General features: G+C 40.5%; 6 protein-coding genes across 13 annotated transcripts in view; all 6 read left to right on the plus strand.

The window, feature by feature from the left end:
* LOC106657545 (uncharacterized protein CG43867) overlaps window positions 1–4,068 on the plus strand; it is a 104,178-nt gene extending 100,110 nt beyond the window's left edge. For 3 of the 7 annotated variants that reach the window (XM_023462174.1, XM_023462185.1, XM_023462189.1), the window contains 4 exons: window positions 5–226; window positions 1,770–2,164; window positions 2,247–3,445; window positions 3,909–4,068. In XM_023462174.1, the coding sequence (XP_023317942.1) occupies window positions 5–226; window positions 1,770–2,164; window positions 2,247–3,445; window positions 3,909–3,976 (1,884 nt within the window). In that variant the 3' untranslated portion in view covers window positions 3,977–4,068. Of the gene's footprint in view, window positions 1–4; window positions 227–1,769; window positions 2,165–2,246; window positions 3,446–3,631; window positions 3,685–3,908 lie in introns of those variants that run through there. The other 4 variants (XM_023462183.1, XM_023462178.1, XM_023462187.1 and 1 more) reach the window with 4 other exon arrangements.
* A 2,119-nt stretch (window positions 4,069–6,187) lies between these two features.
* LOC106657546 (chitin biosynthesis protein CHS5-like) lies at window positions 6,188–7,358 on the plus strand. Its single transcript, XM_014379131.2, has 2 exons — window positions 6,188–6,516; window positions 6,603–7,358. The coding sequence occupies exons 1-2, from the start codon at window positions 6,377–6,379 to the stop codon at window positions 7,300–7,302; spliced, it is 840 nt and encodes a 279-aa protein (XP_014234617.1). The 5' UTR covers window positions 6,188–6,376; the 3' UTR covers window positions 7,303–7,358.
* A 670-nt stretch (window positions 7,359–8,028) lies between these two features.
* On the plus strand, window positions 8,029–8,616 carry LOC111694382 (lipopolysaccharide-induced tumor necrosis factor-alpha factor homolog). Its single transcript, XM_023462329.1, has 2 exons — window positions 8,029–8,162; window positions 8,273–8,616. The coding sequence occupies exons 1-2, from the start codon at window positions 8,029–8,031 to the stop codon at window positions 8,520–8,522; spliced, it is 384 nt and encodes a 127-aa protein (XP_023318097.1). The 3' UTR covers window positions 8,523–8,616.
* Window positions 8,617–9,408: 792 nt separating this feature from the next.
* LOC106657580 (geranylgeranyl transferase type-2 subunit alpha) lies at window positions 9,409–14,296 on the plus strand. Its single transcript, XM_014379176.2, has 2 exons — window positions 9,409–9,583; window positions 11,550–14,296. The coding sequence occupies exon 2, from the start codon at window positions 11,608–11,610 to the stop codon at window positions 13,204–13,206; it is 1,599 nt and encodes a 532-aa protein (XP_014234662.1). The 5' UTR covers window positions 9,409–9,583; window positions 11,550–11,607; the 3' UTR covers window positions 13,207–14,296.
* Window positions 14,297–14,520: 224 nt separating this feature from the next.
* LOC106657581 (lipopolysaccharide-induced tumor necrosis factor-alpha factor-like) lies at window positions 14,521–16,387 on the plus strand. 2 transcript variants are annotated; one of them, XM_014379177.2, is made up of 4 exons: window positions 14,521–14,631; window positions 14,996–15,105; window positions 15,581–15,728; window positions 15,844–16,387. In XM_014379177.2, the coding sequence occupies exons 2-4, from the start codon at window positions 15,015–15,017 to the stop codon at window positions 15,944–15,946; spliced, it is 342 nt and encodes a 113-aa protein (XP_014234663.1). In that variant the 5' UTR covers window positions 14,521–14,631; window positions 14,996–15,014; the 3' UTR covers window positions 15,947–16,387. The 2 variants fall into 2 exon arrangements, with proteins under 2 accessions (XP_014234663.1, XP_014234664.1); XM_014379178.2 differs by having other exon boundaries at window positions 14,545–14,647.
* Window positions 16,388–17,139: 752 nt separating this feature from the next.
* On the plus strand, window positions 17,140–19,783 carry LOC106657559 (BRO1 domain-containing protein BROX-like). The gene is made up of 7 exons (XM_014379147.2): window positions 17,140–17,588; window positions 17,659–17,883; window positions 17,954–18,049; window positions 18,125–18,303; window positions 18,376–18,551; window positions 18,626–18,858; window positions 18,933–19,783. Exons 1-7 carry the CDS (start codon window positions 17,488–17,490, stop codon window positions 19,177–19,179), a joined length of 1,257 nt encoding a protein of 418 aa, XP_014234633.1. The 5' UTR covers window positions 17,140–17,487; the 3' UTR covers window positions 19,180–19,783.
* Window positions 19,784–19,849: the final 66 nt, after the last annotated feature.

The following is a 19,849-nucleotide window of genomic DNA, read 5'->3' on the forward strand; positions in this document are numbered from 1 at the left end:
ACAGGCGATACAGTTGTTCATGTCGGTGGCGGTGGAGCAGGCCGGTATCGACTACCACGTGGTGCTGGCGCAGAACGCCCTGCAGCAGTGCCTCGACCAGCCCGAGCTCCAGTCCGAGTGCATCTGCGCCCTGGTGAAGCAGACGAGCAGACACACCCAGCACAGGCTGGGCGTACAGGTAAAAAAGGCCGCAAGACACGTGTCGCTGGGCGCGACTGCGCGCGTCGTAAGTCCCACCCTTCAAAAAAAGCTTATTTTCGTCATCATCACTAATAACACGACAAGATCACGCATCCATGACGCGCCATTGAGAAACAGGAGATCGTTCGATGCGTGCACAAAGTCTCGTTTGCAAAATTTGATGTTTACTTTTCTCTTGTTACTCGTGCGCGCAATCGGATATATAGACTTGGTCAAGTATCGAACGCGTTCTTTTCTTTGAATATTCTTATTTGTCGAGCACCTTAAGCTGTGTACAATCAATCGAATCATTCATCGAATCGTATAATCGAAAGAATATTCAAAGAAAACTCGGTGTGGTAACGATACGCTGGTAAACGAGATGGTAATTTACTAATCAGAAATTAATTGGTGTAGCAGCTTATGTCGCTAATAGTAACGATTAACAATAATATTATTATAATATACTTGACGAAGTGAATAACACGACTAACATTTCAGTATTTTTTTCAACAATTCACACATTATTCACTTTCATTTGCCGCTTTGAATGTGCTCTTTAATATTTATATACTAAAAAAATGTCGCATGCCTTTCGTTCTTGTCACGATCATATAATCATAATCATAATAATTTTGCTGCACTCATCATTAATTCATGGAAAAATCATCAATTTTTGTCACATACGAGGATCGAAATATGACTCGATCCAAATTTTTGGATAGATATTTATTTATATAAAAAACTCATCTCCCCATTATTATATAAATCGAGCGAATCGAGCGTACTTCGAATCATCTTATGCATAAAGAGGAAAAATAATTATTAAAGTTACAATAGCCATGGAATTCAAAGTACGCTCGAGCGTCGCGCGCGCACATTGTTTGCAAAAACTGGTATGTTGGTGTACACGGAATATCGATTATTTTTTTTTCATATCGACCACATACGAACGATAAATAATAATACTTTTTTGTGTAGAGAATTTTTCATTCACTCTTTTTAATTTTTACGAACTAGTTGGAATTATTGTTGATTATATCATATACATCTCTCTCTTTTTTCTTCACTCCGATGTATAAATATTCAACTGTATTTGCTGTCATTTACATTATAACAATTGGTATTTTCTTATATTTTCTCATCACGCTGAACGATATTTTTTATATTAGTGGCACAGCAGATGAGAAGCTCTAAAGCGCTAGATAATATATATTCACTGAGCAACTAGAATAGTTCGGTGTAGAATGAGCATCCGAATCTTGTTATTATATATTATACACACTCTGCTTTTGATATAAATAGTTTCATTCTCTTCCTTCCCTCTCTCTCTTTTTAAATATAGTTTACAAATTGAAAGTAAAATTCTGGAAAATGGGAATTAACGAATTAACGAGTAGAAAAATTAAAAAAAAGAGAGAGCCTAAACTCCTTTATATGTATCTTGTAAAATCATTCGATAAATCAATTATACGTCACGTCGTTCTTCATCGTTTCATCACGAATCGAGACAACAACAAAAAATGTTACAAGTCTAAAAGCCAAGGCATATACACGCCAGCATACCGTGTGTTTGTGATCAATTGCAGCAATTGTTGCTGTGCGCAACGCAGTCGCTGTTCACCTGCGACGCCCTGCACCAAGCCCACGGCCATCACGCCAACGGCACCACCGACTGCCGCTTTTCCGGCGGCGGCTCGGGCGATCACGCCGACGACGTTCAATCCATCGTCGGCGTGCCGCACCACTCCTCCTCGTCCTCGAATACTCATCAAAGCAATCATCCTAACTGCGCGCAGGCACACCATCATCATCATCATCACTCGTCCTCGACCAGTCTGCACGACTGCAAGACGAATCCGGCCCAGTTCGTGATGATACAGGGCTGGCAGCTGCTTTCGCTGGCCGTCTCGCTGTTTCTGCCCAGGAACAATCGGGTGCTGTGGTATCTGAAGAAGCACCTGCAGAGGAACGCCGACAGCAAGTGGGTGTCTTTTATTTTTTTATCGTCTATATATGTCAAGCAGAAGGTGGTGAATTCGTATAATGACTAATTCTTCGTGTAGGACCGAGTGCGGCAAGTACGCGGCCTACTGCGAGCGAGCCCTGGCCCGCACCCTGGAGAACGGTCCGCGCGAGGTCAAGCCCTCGCGCATGGAGGTGCTCTCGATACTGCTCAAGAATCCCTATCATCACTCGCTGCCGCACGCCATACCCGTCCACTTTCTCAACGGCACGTACCAGGTGGTGAGCTTCGACGGCAGCACCACCATCGAGGAGTTCCTCGCCACCATGAACCAGGAGATCGGCTGCCGCGACGCTCACCAGTCGGGCTTCACCCTGTTCAGCGACGACCCCATCGAGAAGGACCTCGAGCACTTCATCGACATGCAGGCCAAGCTCTGCGACATCATATCCAAGTGGGAGACGGCCCTCAGGGAGAAGGGCTCGGGCAAGTTCGAGAACACCCGGGTCATACAGCTGACCTACAAGTCGCGCTGCTACTGGCGTCACGCCGCCAAGATGGAGACGGATCGCGAGCGTCTGCTCTTCTGCTACCAGGTGAACCAGCAGGTGGTGCACGGCAAGTTCCCGGTGAATCGCGAGCTGGCCTTCGAACTGGCGGGCTTGATGGCGCAGATCGACTGCGGCGAGTACAACGCCGACAAGCTTCGCGGCACCAGTGGTCAGAGCGGTGGAAGCAACAATCCGCATCACGTGGTGCTCCAGGCGCTGGACAAGTTCTATCCGGTGCGCTACAGGTCGAACATCACCGCCGAGCAGCTGCGCGAGCTGCAGGACAAGCTGCAGGAGAAGTGGATGTCGCTGAAGGGCCGCAGCATCGCCGACTGCGTGCGCATCTATCTGACGTGCACGCGCAAGTGGCCGTTCTTCGGCGCCACCCTCTATCAGGCCAAGATCAAGCAGCCCGATCCGCAGACCGTCTGGATCGCCGTGAACGAGGACAGCGTGACGCTGCTCGAGCTCCAGACGATGGCCGTGATCTGTCGCTACAATTACGCCAACATCGTGACGTTCGGCGGCTGCCTCGACGACTTCATGCTCGTCGCCTGTCCGGACGAGGGCGCGGCCGAGCAGAAGCTCATACTCGCCCTGAGCAAGCCCAAGATCCTGGAGATCACCCTGCTCATTGCGGACTACATGAACGCCCTCGGTCACACGCTGCCCGGCACGCCCCAGATGAACACGCTGACGCGCAACGGCTCGCATCGCTCGATCAAGTCCACGCTGAGAACGGCCACTGGTAATTTCAATTGTGCAATTATCTCTCGTTGTATAGTTTATTAATTGTTCTTTGTACTTTTCTCCTGTGCACACTTTTTGATTTCTATCTATTGTAATATGCGGCTCTTTCGTCTCCTTTTGTCTTTTCTGTTTGCTCACACTCACGAAAATGTTGTGTCATTTTATTATATATATTGTGTTCAAGGTTGATCTTGGTATTCCGGGGGTTATTGCGTGGGTCTGGCAGTTTAGAGATCCGAAAAAAATGTTCCTATCAACCCACCCGACAAATCTCGGACAGAACCGATGTAAGCGTCAATTTATTTTTCATTCATTTTTTCCTCATTTGTCAAAGTGCGTTTTTTTTTTTTTTTTTTTTTTTTTTTNCGTTTTTTTTTTTTTTTTTTTTTTTTTTCAATTACAACTGATAAAATTCATGATTTTTTTCGTTCACTCATTCGTTTGTCGTTCTGTTGAAACAGGATTATTGAGTTACATGCCCACGCAGCCAGACATTCTCAAGTCAACGCCGGATCATCAGCGTCCATGAGACACCTACTCGAATCTAAATCAAACCGAAGAATTGTTATATACGTTGAAGCAGCAGCAGCCGGGCTCGATCAAAGCCATGCGTTATTTGAATAAGGCACTAATGAAACACGCATCGTAGGACATACACGTGTTACGCGCGTAGTCAATTATTTTGTAAATAATTGCAAAGCGAAATTGTCAGAAGGGAGAAAATGTGAATTGAAATCGTAATAGACTATATGATGTTCGATGTCGTGTGTGTTTGTGTGTGTGAGTGATCTGAAACCGATATTATATATAAATGTGTATAATGAATAGAGAGCACTGCCGTACTCGTATATGTAACGTATAGGGATATTATGTGAAGGATAAAAAGTACGATTTAGATGTTTAATGAGTTGATGAACTCTCGATTGTATTTGGTCAAACAGTGTAATCTTTTACACTTTTATTTAAAAAATACAAGTGTACAAAGATTTTTAGTAATGAATGAAAGAATTATTGTACATAATACTATATTGATTATACATAGTATGCTGATTGTTTAGCGATGAAATATTGATAAAAATATTTATACGTCGATAGGAAGTATTTTTAAATACTTGGTCAAATAATAATTCCGAGATTATTGCACTTTTTGTTCCAATTAGGTTTTCGAATAAACAAAAGTTGACTAAGTATTTTGAAACGCTAGCCTAAGTAGAACAATTTTTATATAAAAAAGTTTTTGACGTGCGTGAGAGTGTTCGTTTGATTACATTGATTTTTTGATCAATAACGTGATTTTTTTTATTTATTTGTCAAGTGCATCACAGAAATTCTTCCTTAATTTTTATTTCATTCGGCATAGTGTATTATGAACTAAAAATGAAATTTAAATTTTATTATTCGAAAGTATTTGCACCTCTTGGCTTGCATCGTAACTTATTATTACTATTTTTTGCCATAAAGAAGAGTGCCAGATTATACTATATGGTTGTTTGTATAGTTTTTTTTATTTACTAGTAAAATAATCAAATGTGCAATGAGTTTTATACTGTCACGAGAATTGCTAGTCTCAACCACTCTGTTTTTTTTTATCTTAAGTATCAAATTATTGTTGTATCGTTACAGCCATTGTCATATTGTAAATGTGATCGTAGCGAGATACACGAGTGAAATACGTAACTATTGAATACGATTAATCTTAAGTTAATTTATTATTTGTATAGTAAATTGTCGATGTATGAATTTTTACATTTGTACGTCCTAGGCGTTGCCTTTTTATACGAAGAATCGTCGTAATTGGTAACCCATCAGAAATCAAACAAATGCGTATTTTAATGATTTTTTACTTATCATCGATAATACGCACAGTCTCATTTTTTTAATAGAACATTTTGTACATGAGTGCTTCTTAATGCCCTGAGTAACTAGTACAAGTCTTCCTTTATCGATTTATTGAAATGATGATATTTATAATAGAGCAAGAATGAACAGGAGCTTTTGTACCGTCGATACAAAACTCCCGTCGATAACTGAATAATTCAAAGTCTGTAAAAAAATTAGTATTACATTATTAAAAAACAAAAATGGCTAAAATTGATGAAAGAATACACCCGTAAATAAAAATAGTCAAATTGTAGTATGCACAGTTTTGAACAAATCAAAGCAGTACAAAAAAAGATATGGAAAAAAAAACGAAGTAGGAAAATTTGCCAACAAAAGCCCATGATATTTTGCATTCAGGTTTTTTATAGAATCGTCGCAAGGGCAATTTTTGACAAAAATCGTATCTGAACCACTGACGTAAATAGGCTATTGCAAAAAAAAAGTTTGTCCAAAAGATATTTCCTCGTATTTTATTGAATGACTCGAAGATTTGTACGAAAAGCTCGAATACTACACGTTCACATATGAAAAAAAATCTCTTTCATCGATTGATTATTTGATTGATATTTGTAAACTAATGAATATCGTGAAACGAACAAAAAAGATTAAATGTAATTGTGAAATGAAGCAACGCTAGAAGCGTGTCTAAGAAGGATGATTATTGTACTACAAAATTTATATGCTACATTATACTAATGTACAAAAAAATAAATACCACAAATACTTATAACATGATCCAAGCAAGTTTCGAAATCATTTCTCGAATTCCTGGCCGAATCGATCACAAGTACTTTGTAATTGATCGGAGACATTGTAATTTTTTTTTGCAAAATTCCGGGGCACCTATACCTCGCTCATCGATCGTCGAGCGCAGCGGAGGGGAACAATCTCACGAATCTCTGCGTGTAGCCGCGATAAGAGAAACGCATGAGCAAGTAAGTCATCGATCGCCGGGCGTACATCACGTCGAGTTCACTTTCGACTTTGAGAGAAGTCACAATCGTTTTTTTTACTTTTTTTTGTCAATCGAATATCTTCGTCGTCCAAGATGTGCTGCATATCGAGCCTTTTCGCGTCTCAGCCGCAGGAGATGACCTGCCCGAACTGTCACAAAGAGATCGTAACACAGGTCACGGTCAAGAGGCCCTGGTACCTGAAGGTACTCTACACGCTCATGTGTTGCTGCTGGTAAGTGTGAAATCTCTCTTTTTTTCTTACACGACTCTGCTTCGAGATCATAAGTATATGTATATCGGTGTGAAATCTTTCCGCAGTTGCTGCCTGTGTATCCCGGCTTGTCACTGTCTGTTGTGCATGAATCAGAACATCATAATCCACAAGTGTCCCGAGTGCAAGCACAAAATTGACGAGGTGCCGAAGCAAGAGGCGGTCGGTATCGACGACTTGAAGAAGTTCTGGAACGACCTGAAGGACGAAAAAATCCTCAAGAAAGGTACCTCCGAAGTCGAGCTCAAAGACAAAAAAGACAAGGTCGTCGACGAAACTTGCAAACTCCTCGATGAAAACTCCAAGCCCAACAACGACGACGAAACTTGCAAAGTCGATGTAACCAGCGAGTCCAAGAATGAAGACTCAAAGCCTAGCGAAGAAAAGGCCGAGCCCAAGGAGGAAAGCTCCAAGCCCAGTGAAGAAAATGTCGAGCCCGAGCAAGAAAGCTCGAAGCTTAACGGAGAAGTTAATGCCGAGCCAAAGGAGGAAAGCTCCAAGCCTAGTGTAGATGATGTCGAGCCAAAGGAGGAAAGCTCCAAGCCCAGTGAAGAAATTGTCGAGCTCAAGGAGGAAAGCTCCAAGCCAATTAGCGAAGAAAAAGTCGAGCTCAAGGAGGAAAGCCCAAAAACGCCCAGCGACGTAAACTCCCAATTCATCGCCGAAGAATCCAAGTATACGAGTGCCAAGACCGAGAAGCACGTAAAAGACGAAAAAAACACCGAACTCAGCGATAAGTCAGCCTAAAAATCTCTCTCTGTGCGATACATGTTGTTAAAAAAAAATCATTTCTTTTTTGTAAATATTCGAGAACGTAACTGTTGTACATGAAACAATAAAACTGTGTTATTTAAAAAATCATTCCTCCGAGAAAAAAAAATTGGCATTTTTAATTACAGCACTCTCTTTCTCTCTTATCTTGACACGACCCAGGCCGCGGGCTAATCAATTCAATTCCTCGCATAACTCGACCTAGAAACTATTGAATTATTATCTAACAACGAGAATCAATCGTTCAATTTATTACTTAATTATCGAGGCATGCAGTAAGCTCATGATAAGTGACATTCGTCGTGTGTATCGTATACATGTGTGATCGTGTGAGCATATCATTATACAGCGATTGCCGAATTTGGAAGACGCGCCTGTGTGTGTGTACGGAGGCCCGCGCGGGAGCGCCGCGTGCTGCTCTCTCATATATTCACCCGCGCACGCACGTATATATTATACACTTCTCGCGATCGTAACGCCGACGCTTGGGTTATTTAGTCGAAATGTTTAGCTCTCCGAGCGGAGAATGTGTCGGAAAAGAAGAAGACACCCGAACGTGAAAAAAGGCGTCAATAGGGACTTAACGCTGCCGTAAAAATTTTGCGCGCCAAAACAAAGAAAGAACGGATAATATTTTTAATTAAAAATAGAGAGACATACACCGATCCTGCATTATCGTTGTGAAAAATTTCCGCGGACAAGATGCCCGAATTGGCGAAAAACGTAGCCCCCATCGAGAAGTTCTGCCCGTACTGCGAGGAGAACGTGATCACCGACGTCGAGGAGGTGCCCAAGCGTCTCACCTGCATCATTCTGGGACTCATGTGCCTCTTCTGGTAAGCGACATATCCATTTATCGATACTCGATTTCGAAAGTTAAAAGGGGAATGTTGTTTCAATTCTAATTTTATTTTTTTTTTTTTGCGTCACGCGCCACCACGCGCAGTTGCTTCTGCTGCATACCGGGCTTCATGCTGGTGGACGGGTCGCGCGAGGCCCAGCACAGGTGTCCGAAGTGCTGCGAGCTTCTGGGCCGGGTCGACCTCAAGGGCATGACGATACGCGAGCTGCGCGACGAGGTGCGCAAGGAGAAGCTCAGCTCGGAGAAGAAGAAGAAGCAGCAGCAGCAGGAGAAGAAGAAGAAGAACAAGAAGAAGGACAGCGACAACGAGGCCGAGGAAGAGGTCCACGAGTAGAGAAGACATTTTTTTTTTCTTCTCTTTCGCCGGCTTGCGATCGAAAATTTCGAAGCAGCTGCTGTGCCGACGACGACGAAGAATTTGCAACGTTGTGCGCGATGCCATATTATGTAAATTAAATTGCGTGCGATACAATTATTAACGATACATTTAACGATCGATTGTGATGCTAAACGTGTAATATACTTTTTATTCTCATCTCTTCTCCGTTGTATCTTCCTTTCATTTTTCGACTCTTTTTTTTTTATTATTCCACGGGTAAAAACCAATCTGTTGCGCGCCGATAAAAAAAAAAGCGCCGCCGCCGCCGCGGCGAACCTTATCAGATAAGCTCGCGCGCGGGCTCTCTTTGCGCGAGCCGGCAGCAGCGCGCGTACAGCAATAATAACAATGAAAGAGCCAAGAAAAAGAATAAGAAAAAAGAATCAGGGTCGTTGTCGATGTACAAAGTATAACACATAGTCGAGAGGCACGTAATACAAACAATGACCTGACGTCATCCTTAGCACTGCCCAAAAAGAAATCCTTGGGTATATGTAATGTAAAATCGGGGAAGTCTTAGGAGTAGAAGTAGTAGTAGAGAGAGAGAGAGAGATGAGTACAATGCCTGGGCTATTCCCTGCTCCGTTTTTTCCCCTCGAACAATTTTTCGCCTGTATACAATATTGTATCGAGTCTATTTATATAGGATGTGTGTTGTATATATCGTAAGACACTTCCCCAAACGTGTGTGCACACACAAAAAAAAAAGTAACGAATTCTCCCACTTCTCGAGAGAGCGAGAGAACAGGCAAAAACGAGGAAGAGAGAGAGAGAGAGAGAGAGAGAGAAACATACAGATGCGTTGGTTTTATCCGTCTTTTCTCTCTGTCGCTCTCGTTAGTGCGAACGTTTATCGAGGCGCGGAGAGCGCAGTTTATAAGTTTTCTGCGCTACGCCGTCGCGCAGTACCGATCCGGCCGCCAGCGAGTTTAGTGTGCACCACAGACGTGTGTATAATATCATATAGTCAACGGAGTCGGCGGAGATCGCTTTATTTTAAACTTTCGATCGAACAGGTGAGAGCTCATACTAGTATAGTTTTTTATTTAAGTGTAAATGTTGACAAAGGGTTAACTTTGGCGCGATCAATATTTTTTTTATTATTGTTGTTCATACGTTCAACTTCTCACCGTTTGCGATAGTCGAAATGTAGGAAATTATAACAAGCGCATTCTGTGTATTATTTTGACCCACTTCTCTTATATTTGTTTTCCACCTTGCGACACGATCCGTGCCAAAACGATTCGTGCATTTTCATCGTCTTCTTCTTCTTCTTCATTTAATTTACGAGACGACAAAATTAAAATTAAAATATTCGAAATCTCGAACGTACTTATCTCGGCGCCACATGAAAAAAAAGGAGAGAGACATAACAGTGCGCATTAAAGTTGTCGAATATATAATATATCGGGCGACCAAGTACACGCGCACTCGGCCGATCTCCGCTCTCGACGCGATCGGTGCTTTGTGTGTTCATACATTTTTACTTCAAAGCCGTTGCGTGTAAAATACAGCCGCGCCACATTTTTTCTCTCTCGCTATCTCTCCTTTTTTTTCTCGTTTTTTTTTTTCGTGCGCGAAGCTGAAAGAGAGACACTTTTGTCGAATATATAATGATATACGTTCGCGCGCTGCGCTCGAGGTCGTATAAGCAAAATTTTAATCGCAAAAATATTTATCGCTATACCGAGTACGCGAGGGAATGGCTGAGCGAGCGTACAGGCATATTTTCTTGGTAATTTACAGATGTAACCGATCTCTCTCTCTCTCCCTCTTAAATAAAGCCGGGCCGAGCAGAGAAAGAAAGAGATGAATTGAGCATACAAAGGCGCGGGGTCACAGCCAACATTATCTTTTTACATATATTTAAAAGTCAAAAAAAAAAAGAATTACATACTCGACTCATTACCTCTCTAGCGATCTTTTTTTCTTATTTTTTTCCACCAAGATAAAACGTCGAAGAAATAGAAGAAAAGAATTGTCATAACGGATTGTCAAACGTATGCGTGGTGCGCAGCGCAGTTATTACACGGGCATGTATATAAAAAAAAAAAAAATGTCACGAACAATGTTTTATAGATTACGATAAGAGACTCCGCTCGAGAGCGAGAAAGACAATATGTATATCACATACACACGTAAAAAAAGACGCAAAAGTATAAATCGATATAAAAAAGTTACGCGTCGCGCAGTTAATTACTGGTATATGTATTTTCAGCCGCGAGCCGATAAGAGACGAAAAATCGGTTGGAAGCTGCTGCTGCGCCGCGAAGGATACGTGTAATTTTATCGTTGGCTGCTCCTCGCGCACAAACACACACAAGTCGACATCCGGAGCATGACGAAACGCGATCATCATTGTTGTTATTATTTTGCAAAACGATGCGTTGCTCATATTAGGTCTTACCCCACCGAAGGAAAAACCGATAATCGATATTATAGCCACGTACGATATGTGTGCGTTAGATTAATGAACCCATATACAGGATCATTCCGATTCGCAATATTTCGGCTTCGATTAATTATACATTTTACTTCATGAACATTGCGAACGAACGAAACATCTGTTGCAAAAAGTTTCCTTTCCGCCTAATGCTCTGCGATAGATGTGTGTGCGTGTGTAGCGTGAGTAAGTAAGCAAGTAGCGGCACAGTGTCTGCACGATCATCGCGGCCTACTGCTAGTTGCTGCTGTCAGTGTGTCAGTACGCAACAGTCGTGTCGTCGATCGCCCACATAATAATAAATACATAAGCGTAACTCTGAATTTGTGCTGTGCACGATTGAGTCATCGCACGATTGACCATATATCGAGTTTTACGTCGTAATTCGCAAAAGAAAAGACCTTTAATAATCCGGTGTATGTGTCGTAGTTGCACGTTTAACCTTAAAAACAACAACAGAACCAGGCAGCAAAACAAACGCGCGAGAGGCGCTGTCCAAAGACTCATTGTCGTATTGTGTGCATTGTGTGTTCTTTTAGCAACAAGTGCGATCGTTAACGAACGACAATAAAAAAAAAAAGTTAGCAGCCCAACAAGATGCACGGCCGAGTGAAGGTACGCACGACCGAGGAGAAGGAGAGGATAATGCGCGCCGAGAAGCAGAAGAAGGCGCGCGAGTTCAAGGACTGCTACCTGCTCGCGATGAAGATGAGGAAGGCCGGCGAGCTCGACGACCAGCTCGCCGACATCACCAAGAAGATGCTCTATCATCATCCGGACGTGTACACGCTGTGGAACGTCAGGCGGGAGATACTGCTGAGCGACAGGCTGAGCTCCAGCGGCGAGGAGCTGCTGGAGAAGGCACTGGAGGACGAGCTGGCTCTGACCGAGGCCTGCCTGAGGGAGAATCCAAAGTCCTATTGCGTCTGGCATCAGAGAGAGTGGGTGATCGAGCGCATTAAGGAGCCCAACTGGAAGAAGGAGCTGGCCCTGTGTCAGAAGTGCCTCGAGCTGGACGAGAGGAACTTTCACTGCTGGGATTACAGGAGATTCGTGGCTAAGAAGGCAGAGCTCACGCCGCAGGACGAGCTGAACTTTACCACCAACAAAATTGAGAACAACTTTTCTAATTACTCCTCTTGGCATTATAGAAGCAAGCTGTTGGAGCAGTTGCACGGCAATCGATTGGGCGATGCTGCCAATCAACAGGTGTACAATAACGAAATTGATCTGGTGATGAACGCTACTTTCACGGATCCAAGCGACACGAGTACTTGGTTCTATCAGAGATGGCTGTTGAATTATTGGAAATCACCGCCACAACTGTGGTGCATAAGGCTGCACAAAAATTTCATCACAGTTGTATTTCATAAACAAGTGTCGAGCTCTAGCTTAAAACTGTTATTTAAAGATAAGCAGGATGACAATTGTCAGTGGAGCTGGCAATCAGCTAATGGTAAAATGTACTCTCCAACATGGTTTGTTGATCTTGGTGATTTGAAACCAGAAAATTTGGACAACTTTATTGTTGAATTTGAAGGAAAATCATATTCGACATCAGATGAAAAAACATTACCAGATAGTCGTGATGTTTCAAAATTAGAAGAACAATTGAGTAATTACAAAGAATTAATAGAGCTGGAACCTTCAAACAAGTGGGCCAAGCTGACAGTGGCACAACTGATGTTAGATCTGGATGAAAACAGTAATTACTCTTCAATCATCTCAATATTGGAAGAATTAATTCAAGTTGATCCACTGCGCTCTAACTATTACAAAGATATGTTGAGCAAATGTAAAGTTAAACATAAATTAAACTCCATAATTAGTGATCCTTATGGCTACGATAAAGACACAGCCATTGATTTATCAAATTTAGACTTAACAACACTGGGTGGCTGTGAGTCATATTTGACTTTTTGTTCTAAAATAAATTTACAATGTAATTTGCTCAGCAACGAAGTGCTGTATCAGCTTTATTGTTTGCAACAGTGCAAGTCGCTTAACTTATCGAAAAACAATCTAACGTCTTTAAAATCTTTTCCAATCTTACATAATTTGGAAAATTTAGTGCTGTATCCAAATGAAATAACAGACTTCGAAGCGTCTGATATTTTGAAGAAACATGCTGCCAAAAAACTGGTTATCGCAGGAAATTGCGACGAGGAATTAGCAAAAAACGAAATGAAAAAATAATATTGTTTAAATTGTTCGAAAAATTGTTTAAGAAAGAAAATTAATAAAAATGTTATCACACTTACAATCCGATTTTGTTTCGTCATTGTCACCTAAGATTATACAATTTTACGCCCAAAATGGTACATGGTTTATCTTCCTTCATTATTGCTACAATTTTTCTATTGACAAGAGTCAAATTAAAACCTTTTTTAGATTTATTTCCGATTATTTATTTTCTAGGGAGGATACACCTTAAAAAATATTCATTCTCAATATACGTTTCACTAGAACATACAACATTTTATATAACAATCAAATACATTTCGTATTAAATATTACACTAAATACCTATGCTCGCGACTGCTGTGTTTACAATCGGCTACGAACCTCCCCTGTGTTTTCAATATTTTCGTGCACGAGTCACTGCTGCTTTATCAAAGCGCGTCAAAAATGTCACGAGTAAAATATATTTTGATTCTAACGATTACCGCTACGAGGCTCAATACGTAACAAAGCTACATTCGCGCAAGAGAAAAATATCTTTTTCGTTCATAAGTATAATCCTCTTCACTCAGTAGTCAACGTACTGGGTAGTCTGAAATTCGTAAATCGATTACGAACAAGAAAAAAACCGTTGAATTATCTCGTACTCTTACCTGCGTAAATTGAATTTTTATCACTATCAATAAAAATTGTCTCACCCTTTATAAGATCTATTATCGTTATGAAACTACAAATAACGTGAATCATTCGGAAATAACTGCGTTGACACTGACGTAAGGTAAATGTTAGGCACGCGCACGTGACGTTTTTCCCCTGTGTATGCGTCAAATCTGTCTCTACATTTCCTCAAAAATGTGTGTCCCACGTAACGATATATATCAAATCTGATCATCATCTTTTAAGAATCAAGACCTACTTTTTATTGCACCCCACATAGATTCAGACTTAAAGAACGTCATAAAGGCCTGCGATCATTATCAATTATAAAAACGCGACTCGGGCATGTAATTGAGTTCATTATTCTAAAAATGTAACTCGTCCGTCATCGTTTACCGCGTTATTGTGTGTTGGCGGTGTGATTCACGATCGTTATCAGTCCGCCCTCTTCTGCACCGATGCCTACTCTACTTTTTCGCGCAAAATTTCGTTATCCCTCGCGCTTATTATCGATTACATACGCGTAGAGGGACAAAATTTACGCGGGTACACAAGAGATAGAGAGAGATAAGAAGAGCTTGTGTCGCGTCAAGTTTTGATACGCGTTGTTTCCTTCTTCTCCTCCTTCTCTCCTCCTCCCTGCTTTATACGATTTTTGCGATACGACGAGTATAATAGCACCTGCTCGATTCGGAGCTCGGTACAGTCGAGCGTCGATCGTTCACAGCAGCGCACAGTGATTCACTCAACTTTTGTGTTGTTTTTTTTTTCGTAATTGTTGTTGTAAGTGTAATTTTTGGTATGTGAGTCATCGAGAGTTCTAGTTGTGATAAAGAGAAGCAAAAAAAAATTTTTTTCGCTAACGATAGTTTTCGATCGTTAAGTGTATGTGTGTGTGTATCGTGAATCGTTAAAATTGTATTACCCTCAAGGCTGCGCGCACTTTCGTCGCATATTTATATTGATAATGCAAAAAAACATATTTTCCAAAGTCCCCGCGCGAACGTGATCTCAATTAATGAGCGCAGTTTGTATGCCGCGCGCCGCTCGATGACAATATTTTTCGCATAAAAAATCCGGATTCGCGTGTACCGGTTTTCGAATATAGATACGCAAGACGAATTGAAAATTTTCCTCCTTGTTGCAGAAACTTTTTTCAATACACAATGAATAAGGGACAAGGAGGACCACCACCGCCAGCTGGCTTTGTCTCGCCGCCACCCTACAGCCCCAACTACCCCACGCCGATGCAAGAGAGTAAGCAATTAATTAATTCGACACGTTTGACTTCTTGGGTTTTGATAATTTGGATTTTTGATTATTCGCGAATGAACGATCGAACAAAAATACTCGATTAGGTTACCATATATAGTTTATCTTTGGTCTAAAAAAAGTTGAAGTGTCGGGTCGATGAAACGAATGCCCATTCATGTATCATCATAAAAAAAAAACTACACAAGCTGGATAGTTACGCGGTTATTTGGGGTTACATAATCTTGATCGTTTGAAAATGATGGACCTGAGCCGATTCGGTAACTGTACGCACGATACAACATTTAAAAAAACTAGTTGAGGTTACTCGGGTTTTACACTTTGATTATAATCGAGTTTGAAAATATCCAAAGAGCAAATACAATGTCGTGTACAATTAAATTCTCTTATCGTCGTTACTATACATTCGCGACGAGATAACAAAAAAAAAATTAATAATTTTTCTCTCATCGTCCACCAGCGCCCGTCGTCATCGTCCAGCAGACGCAATTCGGCCCGGATCCGCAGTCCATGCAGTGTCCCCACTGTCACAGCACCATCACCACGCAGATCCAGACGGAAGCCACCGGAAAGACCCACATCATCGCCCTGCTACTCTGCCTCTTCGGGTAAATACGTTAAAAAAAATTGTATTATCGAACCGATCTGGTCTTGGATCGTTATCGGCTTAATGGATTTTATTTATCGGCGATATACTGATCGGCGATTCTATATATTTTGCAGACTGTGTCCGTGCGCCGCCTGCGTCTACTGCATGGACGGCTGTCAAGCCAAGAAGCATTACTGCCCCGCCTGCCACCAATACCTCGGAATCTACGATAACTAAACTGCGTGTGTGGAGGAGTAGAGAGAGAAGAAAAAAAACGTCTTCCGAGTATTATAATCGACGTTGACAATGTGACGTCGCGATTGAAACCTATAAAGACATTTTTATAACGGTTGTGTATGCGCGACCATCGTCGTTTTGTTTTTTTTTTTTTTACATATCACACAGTCCAGTTACTTTTTAACGCGCGTATGACGATATACTGTACCTATATTTCACGACGATGATGATGATGATGATGAATGTGATAACAGAAGAAAAATTGTCATACGACTCTTTTGTATTGTAAAGATATAAATAAAATAATGTTTTTTTTTTTTTTTAATGATTACGTTGTGTAACGACAATACATAGAAACTATATTTATGTATTTCTTTTCTTGTTTTTTACGATATTAATACATGTTGTAAAGAAAGATATTAATACATGTTGTAAAGAATATTGTATAATGTATTTTTGTTTTCCGATGAATTGTTAACTGTGCGTGAGAAAAAATTTTTTTAAAGAAGCTACAATCCGTATAAACACAGAAAAATATTATAAAGAATAAATAAATATAAAAGATGGAATTTCTTCGTTGTTTTTTTTTCTTTAGTGGCATTTATCTACGATTAGCGTATAGATTAATTCCGGTTTTGAACGCCGAGGGCAGAAAGAAAAAAATTTAGAACGCCGCGTCTAATCGAATACACGCGTATAAGCGCTTAATGATTCTTATAATAGATATATCGTAATTCTTTCGTGTATGAAGTAATCATACGAAAATACGCGAATTTTTTCGCGAAATTTTGGAAATCTCGACTTCTCGATAACTCGAGCTTTACGATACGCATCTACAAGGATATAACCTTTAATTCAAGCATTCGCATTCTTATGCAATATACAAGCAATCGAATCAAAAATTTTTTTTCAAGATTACGGAGACAAGATCCGCGATAGGCCATATAATAAATATATATTATATTACCCGCAAAAAACTTTCCACTCGCCGCGGCATATGTCAACCTCTCTTACCTCTCGTGACTACAAGACCATCTGCGGAGATTCAAATCGTCGTAGCCCCTCCCCTCTTCATTCTACCTCGTGCAAAATGTAGTATGTGTGTGTACGTGTGTGCGAATTTGCGCAGACGTCTCCTCCGCCGCTTTTCTGCGCGCACACATATAGCACAAAACCAAGAGGCATACAGCAGTAGTCCCCGATTATCGAGTCACAAGTGCGGAGGAGCTGTTTTGTGCTGCTATCATAATAAAACGCATTAAATCGTGTCCGAGCATTCAATAATAACGGCAACGCAAACTCGCGACTGATAATTAGAAAATGAGATCTTGTTACGGCTTTGTATATACTACCGTATTGAAATAAAAAGATGATGCGTGGGCGATAAAGAAGTCGATCGACGTCGAGTTTCAATTGTGCGGTTAATCGAAGCTACGCTTCTTCTGCTTGTGTCTATACGAACTCGTAAATATTATTGTTTCGAGTGCATCGACTGCTTGGGAGAAAGGAATTTTGCATACTTATATTATACCTCGACAACAATGGCTCACTGGTTTCATCGTAACGTCCTGAAAGCAACGACCCCGCACAAATTCGAACTCAAGCATCACGATCCGACCGATGCGTCACGAAAACTTTGCAAGTAAGAGCTATAATAATACAAGTTTATATGCATTGCCTTGATCGATTGTTATCGATGATCATACTTGCAGCGATCTGAAGAACAGTCGCAACAGACTGCTGGAGCTGATCAAAAATCCAAACAACGACAGCACGATGATCGAGCCCGCGTACACCTCGTATCTGCAATTGCTGTACGGCTTCATTTGGGAAGTGGACGGCGACGGCGATGGGAAAGTCGGCAGGCCTCCACCCAGCAAGCTCAGGGACGCGTTCATCTTCAAGTGGACGCATACGCTGCTTGGAGCGAGCACTGTGTACGTTACGATCGTATAATGTTGTTGTTGTTAACCAAATATGTCAATGACAATGATGATGTTTTTGCAGTACTTTTGCTGACGCTGTTTACGAAGCAGCTAACATGAGTATCAACGTAGGCCTGTGGTTCATGAAACATGCTGCCATGATAGCAGCGAAAGAAGAGTCAGTATCCCATGGTTTTAAACTTATTGTAATGCCGCTGATATATTGTTAATAAATTTGTTTTCGTTATTGTAGCATTACTATGGATGAAGCTAAAGAAGTGCATAGTATGTTGAGAAGAGCCGCAGGAATATTTACGTTTGTGCAAACAGAATTTCTGCCCCAGTTGACAAGTCCACCACCTCTTGGTAGTGATTTGGATTCTCGAGTAGTTAATGCTTACATCAATCAGTGCACTGCCGAAGCACAAGAAGGTATAAATTTACAATTGACAGTGATATTATCTAATTACTTCATAATTTACAACAATATTTTATCAATTTTAGTGACTGTTGCTAGAGCTGTGGAACTAAAGCACAATGTCAATCTAATATCAGCCTTATCTAATGAGACCAGTAAACTATTCAACGATGCAGCTAATACATTAAGGCCATTTAAAGCAGAAATCTCAGGTCAATGGATAAAATATTTAGAATTAAAATCTATGTTCTACAAATCATATGTAAGTATTTTGATTAACATTTTGACTTGATGAATCTGAATTCAAATTTCATTACATTGTATGACATTTTCAAGGCATACAGTTACTGCGGAGACAACTTGTTGGCTATGGATAAATGTGGACAAGCAATAAGAGCCTTGAAAGAGAGTAAAGCTTGTTTAGAAAAGTCAATGGCTTTTTGCAAGGAATACAGCAAAACAACTGGACCAGCTCCTAGAGTAAAACCTGATCAACATCTGGTATTCAAACGTTTAGCTCCTCTTGTGCAACGTACATTGGATAAATGCGAACGAGAAAACAGTTTGATGTGAGCAAGGATTATTTTGAATTTGCTATCATTTTACTTTATTTCTAGACGTTAAAATCAATATTTTTCTTCAGATATCATGACCCAGTGGTTCACGATGTACCTCCTTTAGATAGCAAAGCAACTTTTGGATTGGTCAGTCCAATTACTTTCCAGATGCCTTCTCCCGACAATCTATGGAATTTGGGAATCTACAAAACCCTTATTGGGTTCGAAACAGCGAAAATCAGCAAAGAACAAGATTTACCTCCGGTAAAAGAGGAAGAAATACCTCAAAATAACAAAGATCCAAAAAATGAAAGTGGTTGTAATCTGCAATAAATTCATAATTACAAAGTAAAGAATTTGTACAAATTGAAATTTAGACGATAACGCAAAGAAAATTCCGATCGAGCGCTACGTGATTTCTATACTTCGTATCTTTCAATTTGCTTTGTGCAATAAATATTTCGGCTCGATCGGGTAAGATATTTGTTTCTGCATATAGCTTTAACAAAAACAAAAACATAAACATAAAACAGTTTTATTATTGCATTTTTAAAATAATTGTAAAACGATGCAAATAATTCGCACTTAGCGGCTATTTTTACTTTAGCGCTAGTATTATTTAAGCTAGTCAAGTATATGTTTATTTGCGTTACAATCTAAAAAAAATTGAGTTGTTGAAAATATTTCTTAAAGAACGAGATGCCTAAGAAAATATTTTTTTATTATTGCGACGTTCTTAAAAATGCATTTCTATAAATGGTATATTTCTTATAATTTACTCATGCAATTTTTCGAGACATATAATTTGTGCAATTTTGTGATTTGTAGAAATCATGCATCACACAAAAAAAATATTACATTTTATAATCTTGCATATACAGAAAGATATTGTACTATCTCTACAATAAACAAAGAAAGATGATACAATTTTTCTGAATCACTGTGGCATTTTCTTCTACTCCTCGAAATGTAGTCTCTGTGTGGGAGGAGAAAGGGGGGGGGG

The sequence above is a fragment of the Trichogramma pretiosum genome, unplaced genomic scaffold (assembly GCF_000599845.2).
Source record: "Trichogramma pretiosum strain Unisexual culture from Peru unplaced genomic scaffold, Tpre_2.0 scaffold86, whole genome shotgun sequence".
Taxonomy (NCBI): Eukaryota; Metazoa; Arthropoda; class Insecta; order Hymenoptera; family Trichogrammatidae; genus Trichogramma; species Trichogramma pretiosum.

Coding starts and splice junctions, on each gene's coding strand:
- LOC106657546 (XM_014379131.2), top strand. CDS start 6,377: ATGTGCTGCATATCGAGCCTTTTCGCGTCTCAGCCGCAGGAGATGACC. Junction 6,517..6,602: donor ACGCTCATGTGTTGCTGCTG/GTAAGTGTGAAA, acceptor ATCTTTCCGCAG/TTGCTGCCTGTGTATCCCGG.
- LOC106657559 (XM_014379147.2), top strand. CDS start 17,488: ATGGCTCACTGGTTTCATCGTAACGTCCTGAAAGCAACGACCCCGCAC. Junction 17,589..17,658: donor GCGTCACGAAAACTTTGCAA/GTAAGAGCTATA, acceptor TCATACTTGCAG/CGATCTGAAGAACAGTCGCA. Junction 18,552..18,625: donor CTATGTTCTACAAATCATAT/GTAAGTATTTTG, acceptor GACATTTTCAAG/GCATACAGTTACTGCGGAGA.
- LOC111694382 (XM_023462329.1), top strand. CDS start 8,029: ATGCCCGAATTGGCGAAAAACGTAGCCCCCATCGAGAAGTTCTGCCCG. Junction 8,163..8,272: donor GGACTCATGTGCCTCTTCTG/GTAAGCGACATA, acceptor CACCACGCGCAG/TTGCTTCTGCTGCATACCGG.
- LOC106657580 (XM_014379176.2), top strand. CDS start 11,608: ATGCACGGCCGAGTGAAGGTACGCACGACCGAGGAGAAGGAGAGGATA.
- LOC106657581 (XM_014379177.2), top strand. CDS start 15,015: ATGAATAAGGGACAAGGAGGACCACCACCGCCAGCTGGCTTTGTCTCG. Junction 15,106..15,580: donor CCCCACGCCGATGCAAGAGA/GTAAGCAATTAA, acceptor ATCGTCCACCAG/CGCCCGTCGTCATCGTCCAG. Junction 15,729..15,843: donor CTGCTACTCTGCCTCTTCGG/GTAAATACGTTA, acceptor TATATTTTGCAG/ACTGTGTCCGTGCGCCGCCT.